The sequence below is a fragment of the Saimiri boliviensis genome, chromosome 19, assembly GCF_048565385.1.
Source record: "Saimiri boliviensis isolate mSaiBol1 chromosome 19, mSaiBol1.pri, whole genome shotgun sequence".
NCBI classification, from domain to species: domain Eukaryota; kingdom Metazoa; phylum Chordata; class Mammalia; order Primates; family Cebidae; genus Saimiri; species Saimiri boliviensis.
The window spans coordinates 236,223-252,588 of record NC_133467.1 but is presented as its reverse complement, the minus strand read 5'-3'; the positions used below and the strand labels follow the sequence as shown (position 1 = coordinate 252,588).

At 42.5% G+C, this 16,366-nt stretch overlaps 2 protein-coding genes across 5 annotated transcripts in view; one reads left to right on the top strand and one right to left on the bottom strand.

Annotated features, from left to right (window-relative positions):
- KCNT2 (potassium sodium-activated channel subfamily T member 2) overlaps positions 1-4,132 on the bottom strand; it is a 436,518-nt gene extending 432,386 nt beyond the window's left edge. Inside the window, exon 1 of the mRNA XM_074389701.1 lies at positions 3,934-4,132. Coding sequence (XP_074245802.1) covers positions 3,934-3,995 — 62 coding nt within the window. The 5' untranslated portion in view covers positions 3,996-4,132. The remainder of the gene's footprint in view (positions 1-3,933) is intronic.
- LOC101044777 (complement factor H-related protein 5) overlaps positions 1-16,366 on the top strand; it is a 145,529-nt gene that overhangs the window by 5,375 nt on the left and 123,788 nt on the right. The window lies entirely within an intron of this gene.

Here is a 16,366-nt window from a genome sequence, read left to right as displayed (position 1 = left end):
GGAAAACTTGACCTTTTGTACATGTGGTTTCTACAGAGCCAACTGTAGAATTTGAGTATGTGCAGATTTTGGCATATATGAGAGTCCTGGAATACATAACCCCTGCACCAAAAGATGATTGTATGAATAATATTAATATACATCAGTGAAAAGAAGGAAATTTAATGCAAAATATATATCTTTGCTATTTCTATTTTATTTCCTTTTTTTTAAATTGATTTTGTACTTTTGCTTTATAATATATTCTGATATCGACTAAGTTTAGAAATAGGCTATTTAAAGTAAATCTGTTTTTTTCCCACAAAATAATTCTAGTAAAATAGAATAAATAAACAAAGAGACCAACTTTAGTCTACCAAAACAATCTGGCACAAATTTGGTTAAGGTTTTCCCAAATGTGTAATTTTATAATGAATTATTTTATTTGAATAAAAACACGTTGCAAGTAACAGTTAAAAGATATACTGACATTGAAAATAAGTAATTATTGTATGTTTGTATGTCAATAATAAGTTGGTGTTTCTATGTCAATAATGTCCCCTTAAAATTTGAAAGTGAAAAAATTAGGTAAATTAAGGGGATTAAAATACTAAGTATCATGGATTTTTAGCTTTGACCAAAATTATATAACTATTTCCCTCAAACTATAGCAAAAAGTTTCCTATTCTTGTCCAGTAGTTAAACATATTCAAACTCCTAATTCATGGACTAAAGAAAAATTGATTTTGTTTAGTATTATTCTTAATTTTTTGGGACTGGGGCTCACTTTGTCACCCAGGCTGGAATACAGTGGCGCAATCATGGCTCACTGCAGCCTCGACTTTCTGAGCTCAAGCAGTTCCCATCCCAAGTAGCAGGGACTACAGCTGCCTTACCCAGCTAATTTTTAAATTTTTTTGTAGAGACAAGGTTTTACCATGTTGCCCAGGCCGGTCTTAAACTCCTGAGTCTCCTCTTGACTTGGCCAAAATGCTGGCATCACAGGCATGACCTGCTGCATCCACACTAAAAATAATTTTAAATTGTAAGATAAAGCCAAATGAATAAAAGCTTCACCAATGTAGTGTTTTTAAAATAAAATTCACTGGCAACTAAATGGCTGTACATGTAAGATGAAGTATTCACTGTTTAAACTCAAATACTTAGATATGATGGCTTAGTCTACTCATTAATCTACAGAATGTGAAAAATCAGATGGCTATTTTAAAAAAAGTTTTAGGATAAATCATATGTCAAAAAATGTTTCTGTGCCTTTGAAAATATTTGTATGCTTGCTATTTAATAACCCTCTGCCCTGCCGGGCGCGGTGGCTCAAGCCTGTAATCCCAGCACTTTGGGAGGCCGAGGCGGGTGGATCACGAGGTTGAGAGATCGAGACCATCCTGGTCAACATGGTGAAACCCCGTCTCTACTAAAAATACAAAAATTAGCTGGGCATGGTTGCGTGTGGCTGTAATCCCAGCTACTCAGGAGGCTGAGGCAGGAGAATCGCCTGAACCCAGGAGGCGGAGGTTGTGGTGAGCCAAAATCGCGCCATTGCACTCCAGCCTGGGTAACAAGAGCGAAACTCCGTCTCAAAAAAAAAAAAGAAAATCCTCTGCCCTATTTCCTTCAAGAATTGCCACCTAAAGTCAAGCAAATGGGGTTATTGTATATACACGCTGAGAGTTTGACTACTTGTGCCAAAATAACTGTTCATTGTCTGATTGGAAATCTTTGCGAAGGTGGTTTAATTGAGCTTGAATATTCAGTTGTTAGTCAATTCAGGTAAATAAAATTCATGTCACAAGGTATACCTAGTTATTAGTATATCTCAGGGCACTGAATCATTACCTTAAATATTTTTGCTATGGTATGAGTTGATAATAGCGTGGGACAGGCAAGCCCCTAAACTGGATCTCAGCCTGGGAGAGTTCTTCGCTTTGCCCAGAAAAAAATTCATGGGTTAGCCAGTGGTGCTAAATAGCAATTTTTATTCAAGTGGCAGTGTACGGCAGCAGCAGAGGTGCTGCTCCTGGCTGGGCAGGGCTACCCAGAAGCAGAGTGCCCACAGTAGCAGCTCAGAGGCAGTTCTGCACTCATATTTATATGCGCTTTAAATTATATGCAAATTAAGAGGTGGTTAATGCTGAAATTGCTAGGATGAGGCTTCCAGGATGTTGGGTCATTACTGTGGAAAGGGCCCGAAACTTCTGGGTCTTGTCATGGTAATGGAAAACTGACATAGCACACTGTGGGTGTGTCTTACAGGGACGGGCTTCCACTAAGACCTGTTTTGGATGATCCTCAATTTGGTCGTGTCCAAGTCCCACCTCCTACCCCAGTAATAGCCCCTATAATAATGATTAGAACAAAACGGACAGGAAAGTATATTTTAAGTGAGAAGACCTAGACATTAATGAATTCTTCCACTAACTATGAAGAACATTGTTCCTCAACTTGGGGGAGCTTACATTTTGATGGCGTGGGATAGATGAAAACCTAGTAAACAAAGATTGCTATAGAATTGTGAACTAAATGTCACGAAGGAGGTGAAGGAGGACCTAAGGGAAAACTGATGCAGATGGTAGTATGTGGAGACATTAGGTGGGCTGGTTTGGGGACTAGAATGAGTGGATCACTCTGAGGACAGAACATCAGAGCAGAGGCCTGAAAGATGACACAAAACCAGTCATAAGAAATCTGTAGCAAAATTATTCTAACAGGAGGAAATAACCTGTGTAAAGGATCTAAGAGAAAAAAAGAGTATGCAATGCTCGACAAAATATAAACAAATAAATCAGGTGGCTTTGCACAGTGAATACATGGGAGATTTAACATGATGAGATCAGAGAAAGTGGTAAGAGCCAGCAAAGGGGTTCCCAAACCAAGGGAAGGAGTTAGCAATGCCTGATAAGTAAAAAGCAAGGTCATAGAAGAATTTTAATCCCAGGAATGACATGACCAGATTTACAAGAATCACCTGTCAGCCTGTGAATAGACTGAAAGAACAGGAGAGTGGAGGATTGGAGACTAGTTAGCAGGCAGTTTCATGACCAAGGTGACAGACGATGATCTGAACTAAGATTTTGAAGATGGTGGTAGGAACAAGGGAAGATAGAACAGGTGTGATCATATCTTTTTCTTACAAGCAGAATTAAAAGATGCCATTTAACATTGATGGAAAAAACACCAGAATTTTAAGTACTTTTTGAAGAAAAAAGGTAATCAATATGAGAATTCTTTTTATATAATAAATATATAGTCACAGAGTAAATATTGTGATAAGCTGGTAGGGAGGAGATATATCCTTGTTTTCTAAATATGATTGTTAAAAGCAGTTAACTGAATTTGGAAATCAACAATTAGAGGCACAAATGTATCATTTGCAAATATAATAATAACCAGAAGGGAAAGCATTTACTTCTCACCAGGAAGTGAGAGGGCTAAAGCTTTGTGTGTGGGTGGATTACTTAATTTATTCATTTTTTGAATTAACCTAAACATCATGAAGTGGATCTGAATTTTGAAAGTGAAAAACACACATATCCGTTTGTAATTAAAGTTTTCTTTTGTGGGGAAGGGGCCAGAGATCGTGTTGTTATGATAGAGTATTAGCACCATCTAGTGGAGTAGAAATATATTTACTTAAATTATAAAAATCAAAACTGTAACATGGAATCACGTATTACTCTAGTTCACTAACACAGACGTATGAGAAATTTGCAAAAAGTTCTAAGGAAAATTAGTGCCCATGACAGCTTTCACAAGCATTTTTAAATTTTGTAAAATCGTTTTATGTAGAGCTTTCCTTCTTATGAAATATTGCAAAATGCTTTCACATGGATATGTTCTACGAAGTAAATGGGCGCTTCTAAAACTTGTCTCTTTGTGCTGCTACAACAAAACATTATTAACTGCATAGCTTATAAGCAACAGAAATTTGTTTCTTACAGTTCTGAATGCTGGGAAGTCCAGCAGATGCAGTGTTTGGTGAGCGCTGGTTTCTGGGTCATAGACCATGCCTTCTGGCTGTGTCCGCAGTGACGAAAGGGACAGGGCAGCTCTGTGGGGCCTCTTCTAGAAGGGCTCACATCCCAATCCCAGAGTTCCACCTTCACGACCAATGTCTTCACCTCCTAATACTACCACGTTGTTAAGGAAACGGATCTCCGCAACACTGACTGGAGAAGGAAGTCGTTTATGCGGCCTGTGGGCCTGAGCGATAATGTGTCCGAAGCTCAGCTCATCTAACAAAGGAAGGTTCCGCCTTTATATAGGCTGACACTTTAGATATTACACATGGAAGAATCTTAGAAATCATATATGAAAAGGGTTTTGGTTTACGGCTTCAGGAATCACCTATGAAAGGGTTCTGCTTTACAGTTTCAGGACTCACATGTGAAAAGATTTCGGGTTTGATCTTGTTTTGAGTAAAAACAGTGTCTTCCGGAGAGTTTCCCCAAGACTAAGCCTGCCACCTACAGGAAGGTGAAGCAGGAGGCCCCAGTCGGTCAGCCTTTTCTTCTACTGAAATGCAGGGTGATAGTCAAAGGGGAAGTCGGTCTCAGATGCCTGGGTCTCCTTCCTCACCCCCACTTTGAGACCCTCACCACTCTATAATACTAGTGAGAGGTCTCACTCTTATTCTCACTTTCCAGATCCTCTGGAGAAACTGATTAATGATTTATATAATATACTTGTGATGTTATTTTTCTGGTCTTACTACAGCAGTAAAGGATTTCTTAGCCATTTAGAGGCACAAGGGGGAAGCAGGGGAATAGTAAGCAACACCCACTATTGTTATTACACTGATGATGAGGGTTTTTAAACCTCCCAAGGCTGAGGACCAACTTTAAACAAGGACTTAGGGTTGAATTTATGCTGTACCTGCACAGGCACGTGTACCAGTTTGGTTATATTCTTTTTTTTTTTTTTTTTTTTTTTTTTTTTTTTTTTTGAGACGGAGTTTCGCTCTTGTTACCCAGGCTGGAGTGCAATGGCGCGATCTCGGCTCACCGCAACCTCCGCCTCCTGGGATCAGGCAATTCTCCTGCCTCAGCCTCCTGAGTAGCTGGGATTACAGGCACACGCCACCACGCCCAGCTAGTTTTTTTTGTATTTTTAGTAGAGACGGGGTTTCACCATGTTGACCAGGATGGTCTCGATCTCTCGACCTCGTGATCCACCCGCCTCGGCCTCCCAAAGTGCTGGGATTACAGGCTTGAGCCACCGCGCCCGGCCCAGTTTGGTTATATTCTTAACTGCATGACCCTGACCGGTTACAGGCCGGCAGCAGTTGGTTTGAATTTTCCACATACTCCTCCTTCAGCTGCTAGCAATAACCTAGGGCCAGCTGGTTCTCATAAATCGCATTTCTCATTTGAGTTTCTTGTCAGGCCAAGAGGGACAGAGCTTTGCCCGTTTCATTCGTGAGTATTTTCAAGACAGCGTGCAACCAGATGATCTGGTTGAGCATGTAAATAGGGGTCCAGTAACCCCATGAGCCATCCTCCGCCATGTGGCCAGCCCCTAATACTCAAGAATTCTCTCCAGTGGCCACTCATCATCTGTCCAGTCTCCTATTTTTAGGTCTCTTTTCTCCCTAGCGGAGTAGACTGAATACCCTAACAGCCCACCTACCTTAACAGATAATAGGAAGAAAGAGGGCTTAATGATGCCCATGACACAGCTACCTGCCCATCTCCTGGATTACACACCTTATACTGAGTACCATTATATAAACAAGTTCCTTTCTGTGTCCCTGTGCACTCATAATAACAGTAAAACAAAAGAATGGGAGTGACATTTCGCCCTACCTTTGTAACCTGGTGGACACATTGAGAGCATTCTTCAAAATCAGTTAATGTCTGATTTAGTTATTAAGAAGAAAAGTCCCACGGTGAATTTCCTCATGCTTCGGCCGTGCGTGGACCGGCCAGCTTCTTGAATGTGGCTGGAGCAGGGCTTCTTGGCCTTTGAAGGTGATTCTGCGGTCCTTGCCTTGGTCCAAGTCTCAGCTGTTGCTGGTTTTTACACGGCCCTGGTGGGTTCAGGCTGGGATTCCCTCCACCTTCACGGCTGTGGGAGTGGTCAGGATCAGGTCTGAGGTCCCTTCCATTGTGGCTTTAGAGGGGCTGTGCTCCCGTCCTTTATCCACACGTGATCACCTAATGAGAAAGGGTGAACTGGGGAGAAAAAGGCTTACAGGACATTTGTTATTTATTCTGGTTGAAGCATCCTGTGATATTCTCCCTAGAGCTGGTAAGTAGCTCAATCTCTCCCCAGTCCCCAGGAGTTCCTGGGAGTGCCTGGAGTCGGGGAGGGGTCCAATCAGACTTCACAGGGGAATCTCGTGTTTTTCCTAAAGGGGGTGCCGCTAATTTTGATTAACCCCAAGGGAAGAGCCTGCAGCCACTTTCATCTTGTTTCCTGGCACTTTCCCTAAGCTGTTTTTGATGGTCCAGCTCATTCTTTCCACTTTTCCGGAACTCTGAGGTTGGTAGGCAGCGTGCAGTTTCCAGGTGATACCCAAGGCTGTTGCTGTTTTCTGGACTAAATCCGCCACAAATGCTGGTCCGTTGTCTGATCCGATGTGCAGTGGCAGTCCAGACCTAGGGGTAAGATCTCGAAGCAGCACACGGGTTACTTCAGGGGACTTTTGAGGCTTCTACCCACCCAGAGTATGCGCACACCAGGACCAACAAATACTTATGTCCCCCACACTTGGGCATTTCAGTAAAGTCTACCTGGAGATCTTCAAACCGAGCTGCTCCATAAGCTTGAATTCCAGGGGGAATAGTTGGACCCTGCCTCGCGTTGTGTTGCCGACATGTAATGCGTCGCTGTGCCACAGTTTTGGTCAAGGCTGGTAAGTGTGAGATGTAAAAGTACTGGCCTAGCGTCTCTTCAAGTGACTCTTGACCTAAATGAGCGGTCTCCTGTATGGCCTCTACAACCGCTGCACGTAGCAGGCCCTGGTATTGGGCAGGCCCGCCAGTGAGGTCTCTTGGCATTCATTAGAGTCACCACTGTGTGGGGTGCTTTGATATTTAAATTCTTCCCAGAGTTGAGGCTAGAATCTTTAATTGCCATTTCTCTTCTTTTTTTTTTTTTTTTTTTTTTTTTTTTGACAGCATGAAAAGGCTGTGTTAAATTGGCTAGCCCTAAAGCCAGGGCTGACAGAAGTTTCGCTTTTAGCTTCTGCCTCATTTAAAGGGTGTCGTGTCTTCTCCCCGTCCCCCTTTGTCACTTTGTGTGGGGGTTTGGCCAGTACTGCAAAGTTTGGAAATCCACAATTTACAAAACCCACGGCTCCCAGGAGCTCTCTCACCTGCTTTTACTCTCAGGTTCTGTCACTTTGCAGGCAGCTTGCTTCCTCTCTGCTTCTAGGCTGCATTCCCCCTTTCGGATGGTGAGCCTCAGATATTGCATTTGCTTTTTGGCAAATCTGGGCTTTCCTTCCACAGTCCTCCAGGTGCCGAAGTAAGGCATTTGTTTGTGCACCTGACTGCTGTGGGGTGTCCCAATAGAAGGTCATCAGCCTATGGGGCAGCACGCAAGCAAGAAGCTTCTCCAGGGTGGTCACGGGCAGATGCCTCCCCAAGGGTGATGAGAGAGTTTCTGGGCCCCTGGGAAGCTGGTTCCAGGTATATTCGAGTGGTTACACCTGATTCTGGGTTTCTCCCATTGAAACGGAAATAGTTTTTGACCCTCTGAGGCCAGTCCAATGCTAAGGAAATATTCTTTAAGTCCAATTAAGTGAACCAGCTATCCTCTGGTAGCGATAATCCCAACCGCGTGTACAAGTTGGGTGCAAAACCACACAAGCCCTGCACTGGCCTGGGTGATAATATCAGTCTTCTGTTTCTGGCTAGGAAGTCTCCACCCTCCTTCCTAAGGGACAATGAGAGCCTGGATAACCCCCGCCTGAGGCAGTTTTGGTAATGGGTCCAATACTTTTCACGACTGATGAGTCCAGTCTGATCCGTCTACACACACACAGACACCCACATACAATCGCTCTCCTTCCAATTCAAAACCATAAGCAAAAAGCTACCAAGGTTAGTTACAGAAAGAGAGAAAGAGCCACGTTCAAAAGTGCCGAATCTCACTCGTAGGAGATCAGGCCACGCTTCCACCCAAAATGGGGCGGGCTATTTTCCCGGATTCAGTCTTACCATATTCAGTGGTCCGGGCGTTCCAAATACCCATTCCTTCTCTGTTCAGCCACTAGGTGGATCCACACTGCGGGGCCTCTCTGCTCCACTCCGGTGAGGTTTTTCCACCAGGCAAATACCCGCCCGGGAGTGCTCTCCGGATGCGTCACCACAGCAGCAGGGATGCTCCACAGGGCAAGGCACACCGCCTGAAAGACCTTTTCCCGCCTTCTGCCAGCTGAAACTCACATCCTGGTCAACAGAGCGGCTGCGAGAAATGGATCTCTTGAACACCGGGCTGGGGGCCTGAGCCACAGTTTGTCCAAAGCTCAGCTCACCTAACAAAGGAAGGTTCTGCCTTTATATAGGGTTATACTTTAGATATGACACATGGAAGAATCTTGGGTTTACAGTCTTAGAAATCACATGTGAAAAGGTTTCAGGTTTGATCTTGTTTTAAGTAAAAACAGTGTCTTCCGGAGAGTTTCCCCAAGACCAAGCCTGCCACCTACAGGAAGGTGAAACAGGAGGCCCCAGTCGGTCAGCCTTTTCTTCTACTGAAATGCAGTGTGATAGTCAAAGGGGAAGTGGGTCTCAGATGCCTGGGTCTCCTTCCTTAGGATATGTTCCACGATGTGAATGGGCACTTCTAAAACTTGTCTCTTTGTGCTGCTACAACAAAATATTATTAACTGCATAGCTTATAAGCAACAGAAATTTGTTTCTTACAGTTCTGAATGCTGGGAAGTCCAAGAGCAACGTAGCGCCAGCAGATGCAGTGTTTGGTGAGGGCTGGTTTCTGGGTCATAGACCATGCCTTTTGGCTGTGTCCGCAGTGACGAAAGGGACAGGGCAGCTCTGTGGGGCCTCTTCTAGAAGGGCTCACATCCCAATCACAGAGTTCCACCTTCATGACCTAATCACTTCCCAATGTCTTCACCTCCTAATACTATAATTGTTAATTAGGTTTTAACATATAAATTGGGGCTGAGGGAGGCTGCATATATTCAGAGCATAACATATGTCCTCTTAACTTAGCAAAGTCTAATACGAATTTATCACTCAGGGTTCAGCTGCGGATGCCTAGGTAGAAGTAGAAGATTATCTACCTATCTACCTATCTAGCTACTTAAAAAGAGGTTTCTTATAAATTGCCTTATGGAATGAGCATGAGATAAGCAAGTTTGAAATCCACAGGGCAGATAGAAAAGGAAGATTGCAGGCAGGCTGGAACTCACAGGAACGGAAGCTGCTTTCCATAGAATGCCCTCTTTTTTTCAGAGAATCCTCAGCCCTGTGTTTCAGACCTTTCAAATGATTTGATCTTGCCTATCTAGATTATCTAGAGTGATCAGCTTGTTTAAAGTCAACTGATTGGAATGATATCTGGCAATATATTTCCCAGCAACATTTAGGTTAGTTTGAATAACTGGGGACACTGGCTTAACCCAGATGACTTTCTAAGAAAACTATCACAGCTCATTAACACCTTTCTGTTTTTCTAGACACTGTGAAGAACTTAAAAGACATTAATTTTATTTACTCTTCTCACAGTTCACACATTATTGTCATGTGTTTTATGCATATGTGTGCATATACATACATATTTATATTTAAAACCATGTAAGATACTTTTTTTTTTTTTTTTGAGACGGAGTTTCGCTCTTGTTACCCAGGCTGGAGTGCAATGGCCCGATCTCGGCTCACCGCAACCTCCGCTCCCTGGGTTCAGGCAATTCTCCTGCCTCAGCCTCCTGAGTAGCTGGGATTACAGGCGTGCGCCACCATGCCCAGCTAATTTTTGTATTCTTAGTAGAGACGGGGTTTTACCATGTTGACCAGGATGGTCTTGATCTCTTGACCTCGTGATCCACCCGCCTCGGCCTCCCAAAGTGCTGGGATTACAGGCGTCAGCCACCGCACCCGGCCAAGATACTATTTTTATTGTTTTATAGTCAGTATTCATTTATTTTCACTTCAATATTTACCATTTTCTTTGTTTTTCATTTCTTCTTCCTAAGACCTTATATTTAGGATCAGTTTCAGTTTTCTGAAATACATTTTTTTCACTCAATGTGTATTTATAGTGGTAAATTCCCTCACATTTTGTTAATCAGTCCAGGCATGGTGGCTCACTGCTGTAATCCAGCATTTCGAGAGGCCACGGTGGGCGGATTGCTTGAGCCCAAAAGTTTGAGACCACACTGGGCAAAATAGCAAAACCACGTCTCTCCGAAAACTACCGAAGTTAGCAGTGAGAGGTGGTTCACTGTAGCCACAGCTATTTGGGAGGCTGAGGAAGGAGAACTACTTGAGCCCAGGAGGTCAGGGCTGCAGTGAGCTAAGATCAGGCCACTGATCTCCAACCTGGGCAACAGAGATCTTGTCAAAAATAAATAAATTTTATGAATCAAAACTTCTTTTTTGAAAAATTATTTCGTATATAGAATTCTAGATAGGGCCGGGCGCGGTGGCTCAAGCCTGTAATCCCAGCACTTTGGGAGGCCGAGGCGGGTGGATCACGAGGTCAAGAGATCGAGACCATCCTGGTCAACATGGTGAAACCCCGTCTCTACTAAAAATACAAAAATTAGCTGGGCATGGTGGCGCACGCCTGTAGTCCCAGCTACTAGGGAGGCTGAGGCAGGAGAATTGCTTGAACCCAGGGGGCAGAGGTTGTGGTGAGCCGAGATCGCGCCATTGCACTCCAGCCTGGGTAACAAGAGCGAAACCCCGACTCAAAAAAAAAAAAAAAAAAAAAAAAAAAAATTTTAGATAGATGGTTATTTCTTCCTGCAAATTGAAGTGATTATTTAATATCTGCTGGCTTCTGCTATTGCTATTGAGAAATCCTTGTAAATCTAATCATTACTCCTTTTAAATTATTTTTTTTCTAACAAGGTGAAGATATTTTCCCTTTGGTTTTCTGTATATTCTTTACGATGCCCATAGATGTCTTTTTATTACTGCTTGGAATTTCTTAATTCTTAAATTTATTAACTGGTATGTTCCATTCATTGTTAAAAACTCTTTTCCAGCATGGCTCTGGCTTTTCTGTCCTCGTTGCCTCTTAGCTCACCTGTGTGTTTTCCACACACTGTGTCTCCATGCTGCATCCTGCAGTCTTTATTTTGACCAATCCTCCCGTCCATGAATTATTTTACAACCGTATTATCGCTATTAAGCTGCCCATTGATAATGAAAATGAGTTTTCTAGTTTTTAGAAACTATGTTTGGTTCTTTTCAAAATCCGCTGCTACATTGTTAGAGTTTCTCTCCTCAGATGTCATCAGCCAGTCTTTTCTCTTACATTTCAACAACAGAATTAGCGCGGCCGGTTTTGGCCTCAGGGGCGGTAAAGATGGCTCCGCTCCCTCCGGCCCGCGCTTTCCTGTCAGGCCCTTGATCTCTCCCTCGCCCACCAAGGAGGAGGAGATCCCGGCGGGCGCGTGGCGGGAGCTCCTTCAAGTAAATATCGGACCCGAAGAATCTTGCAGAAAATGATTTATTTTCGGAAGACAGAGAAAGACAGAAACACAGCGAGCAAGCAGGCTGCGGCCGGGAAGCAAGGCGGAAAATCCGCAGTTCGGGAGGCAGGTTTTCATCCGGGTCTTCCTCCCGCCCATTCAAGCTCTCCTCCACTCAGAGGCGTGCCCCCAAACTTCCTCTGCAGGGATTGGATGTTCTCACCCGACCCTGGATTGGCTGCCAGGCTGGCAATCAAAAGCCCCTCCTCCCTGGCTTTTCGCGCGCTTTCTAAACAGAAGGGCGCAGCGGGGCGCGCCGCCTTTCCTGCCCGAACCTTGCAGAGAGACCTCCAGGCTCCCGATGCAGGCGTGAGAGAAGGCGGGGCGGGCCTGCCGCTGGTACTACTGAGTATGGTCCGTATATATTTATTCCGGTATCAAAGATCTGTTTTGTTCCTGGTGAAGTGCATAGTACTTAGGTGCCTTTTCCCCCTATAACGGCTTTGACGGTTGCAATAATAATTTGATGCTTAAGAAAAAATCTTCCTCACAGTAAAGTTACAACTTAGGTTTTCTGGGTGGCTACGAGCACTTTCAGTCTGAGACGACCTTTAGCCAAATTCGTGCTTTCAAATTCCTTGGTCGCGTAAGGAATTCAAAGCTGGGTTCCTGTATGAAGAGTCCGTTTTACTTCCAGTTCTTCTTTATCTTGTGGGTGAATCCACTTAGGTTTCCAGTTGTGAATTTTGTTGCTTTAGCCTAACAAGGCTATCAACAAACAAGCTCACATCTTCCCCAGATGGTGAATACCCTCAGTGCAGAAAAAATTTGGCTGCCTGTTTTTCTCTCCGGGTTCTTATTATACCCAAATTTTCTGTTGTAATCCTTTACTGTCTTGTCAGCTTTCTAAATGGTTCTGTGAAATCATTCACCACAAAACATATGTGTTTCTTTTCTCCCCCGTTTTGTGACAGGGTCTCACCCTGTCTCTCAGGCTGGAGTGCGGTAACGTGATCATAGCTCACTGCAGCCTTAAACTCCTGGACTCGAGAGACCCTCCTGCCCCAGCCTCTCACATAGCTGGGACAACAAGTGTGTGCCACCATGGCTCATGTGTTTCTTTAATTTTTTGTAGAGATAGAATCTTGTTATATTGCCCAAGCTGGTCTCGAACTCCTGGGCTCAAGGGTTTCTCGTGCCTCAGCTTCCCTGAATGTTGGGATTATTGGTGTGAATCACCATGGCTAGCCACCTGGCTTTATTTTTAAGATGTCTTAAGTAATAAGAATATTCTGAAATAATGAAGCCCAAGACATGTAAACTTTTTGTGAAATAGACTGACAAAAAATATTTTGGACTTTGTGTACCATAATGTCTGTCTATTCAGCTCTTCGATTCTAACATAACAGAAGCCATAGACAGTATCTAAATGCATAAACACAGCTGTGTTCTGATAAATATTTTATTTATAAAACAAACTGTCAGTGGATTTGGCCCACAAGTTAGTTTTCAAGTCTTCTGGCCCCTGACCTAATGTAACTTCACTAAACAGAAAATATACTACCTCTCCTTCTTACTATTATAAATTTTATGCACTTAATTAAATATTACGCAAACTACAATTTTTTAAATTATACATTAGGTTCTGGAATACATGCGCAAATCGTGCAGGTTTGTTACATAGGTATACATGTGCCGTGGTGGTTTGCTGCATCAGCCATTCCCTTGTCATCTACATTAGGTATTTATCCTAATGTTATCCATCCCCATTTCCCCCACCCCCAGCTATCCCTCCCCTAGTCCCCTACTGGCAACAGGCCCTGGTATGTGATGTTCGCCTCCATGTGTCTATGTGTTCTCATTGTTCAGCAACCACTTATGAGCGAGAACATGCGGTGGCAAACAACAATTTTTTTTTTTTTTTTTGAGACGGAGTTTCCCTCTTGTTACCCAGGCTGGAGTACAATGGCACGATCTCGGCTCACCGCAACCTCCGCCTCCTGGGTTCAGGCAATTCTCCTGCCTCAGCCTCTTGAGTAGCTGGGATGGCAGGCACGTGCCACCATGCCCAGCTAATTTTTTGTATTTTTAGTAGAGACGGGGTTTCACCATGTTGACCAGGATGGTCTCGATTTCTTGACCTTGTGATCCACCCGCCTCGGCCTCCCAAAGTGCTGGGATTACAGGCTTGAGCCACCGCGCCCGGCCCAAACAACAATTTTTTAAAAGCCAGATAATATTTCTTCAGGTGGGTGTGCCATGATTTGACAATTTTCATGAATATTCTAATTATGCCCATTATTAAAAATGCTGGAATGCTCTGTACCTAAATATTTCACAAAATCTTTAATTATTATTTGCCATCTTTTTTATTTTTTATTTTTATTTATTTATTTTTTTATTTGAGACGGAGTTTCGCTCTTGTGACCCAGGCTGGAGTGCAATGGCGCAATCTCGACTCACCGCAACCTCCGCCTCCTGGGTTCAGGCAATTCTCCTGCCTCAGCCTCCTGAGTAGCTGGGATTACAGGCACGTACCACCATGCCCAGCTAATTTTTTGTATTTTTAGTAGAGACGGGGTTTCACCATGTTGACCAGGATGGTCTCGATCTCTTGACCTTGTGATCCACCCGCCTCGGCCTCCCAAAGTGCTGGGATTACAGGCTTGAGCCACCGCGCCCGGCTATTTGCCATCTTTTAAAAATTGAAATTATTTGTCAACTTCTCTGTGGGTGCTTTTAAGATTCTTTATTGCTGTTTCTTTTTAGTGAGATAAACATTTATGCTTCATTTTATTTAATAATAATATTTACATTACCTCATTTTCCAGCATAATCGAATATCAGCTCCTTTACGTTTTTGTCATTAAAATTGGTCAAAAAATAATTTTCACTAAATTTTTATCTCTTTTAATTACTAGCAATGGTCATGTTAATGGATGTTCTTAAGTAAATGATCTATCCTACTCTAACATTTTTCTTTTGATAGTGGCTAGTGTTCTTGTTACTGCAAGAAGTGTATTTGTCTTTTTTTTTTTTTTTTTAATTGGGTTAAAATTTTGGAATAGCTAAACATAAGAAAAAAAGTATTTTAATCATAATTATTTGCAGGTCTATTCTGCTACACTAACATTCTCTTGGTCATAACATATCCCTAGAGCTTCTTTTCACTAACCCTTGGTATTTTTTTTTTTTTTGAGATGGAGTTTCGATCTTGTTACCCAGGCTGGAGTGTAAGGGCGCAATCTCGGCTCACCGCAACTTCTGCCTCCTGGGTTCAGGCAATTCTCCTGCCACAGCCTCCATTTTTTTTTTTTTTTTTTTTTTTTATAAAGAAGAGGAAGAAAGAGAAAGAGGAAGAAGGAGAGAGGATGGGGGTATTGCTTTATTGCCCGGGCTAGAATGCAGTCTAAATATGGGTATGCCTATAATTGTCCTTAATAATGGAGACATGAAAGAAAATGAGGGAAGAGAATGGCAAACAAGGAGCCAACCAAGATTTCTTTTAAACTTCTAAGTTGATATGATGTGGTACTGATAAGAGTGTATATTTTGTATATTTAAAGTGCAGAGTTCTATAAATGTTAATTACATTTACTTGTTCCAGATCTGAGTTCAAGTCCTGAATATCGTTGTTAATTTTCTGTCTCATTGATCTGTCTAATATTAATGTTGAAGTCTCCCACTATTATTATGTGGGAGTCTAAGTCTCTTTATAAGTCTTGGATGTCTGCGTATTCCTGTATTGGGTGCGTATATATTTAGGATCTTTAGCTCTTCTTGTTGTTGCATTGATCCTTTTATCATATAATGTCCTTCTTTGCTTCTTTTGATCTTTGTTGCTTAATTGTAACTTCTGCTTTTTATTTATTTATTTTAGCTCTCTGTTTGGTTGGTAAATCTTTCTCCATCCCTTGTTTGGAGTCTTTGTGTATCCTCGAATGTGAGATGGATCTGGATGCAGCATACTGATGAGTTTTAGTTTTTTATTCAAATTGCCTGTCTTTGGATTGGGGGATTTAGTCAATTTAAATTTAGAATTAATAATAATATATGTGAGTTTAATACTGCCATTAGCTGGCTATTTTGTCCATTAGTTGATGTAAATTCTTCATTATATTGATGCTCTTTTTGATAATTTTTTTAGAAAGGCTGATACTGTTTGTTCCTTTCATATGTGTAGTGGTTCTTTCAGAAGCTCTTGTAAAGCAGGCCTGGTGGTGATGAAATCTCTGAGTGCTTGCTTGTTCACAAAAAACTTTATTTTTCCTTCACATGTGAAGCTTAGTTTGGCTGGATGTGAAATTCTGGGTTGAAAGTTCTTTTCTTTAAGGATGTTGAATATTGGCCCCCACTCTCTTCTGGCTTGTAGGGTTTCTGCTGAGAGATCTGCTGTAAGTCTGATAGGCTTCCCTTTGTGGGTAACCTGACCTTTCTCTCTGGCTGCCCTTAGTATTTTCTCCTTCATTTCAACCCTGGTGAATCTGACGATTATGTGCCTTGGAGTTGCTCTTCTTGAGGAATATCTCTGTGGTGTTCTCTGTATTACCTGGAGTTGAATATTATCCTGCCTTACTAGGCTGGGAAAATTTTCCTGAATAATGTCCTGAAGCGTATTTTCCAGCTTGGATTCATTCTCTTCGTCACATTCAGGTACACCTATCAAGCGTAGATTAGGTCTTTTCACATAGTCCCATATTTCTTGGAGACTTTGCTCGTTCCTTTGTATCCTTTTTTCTCTAATCTTGTCTTCTTGTTTTA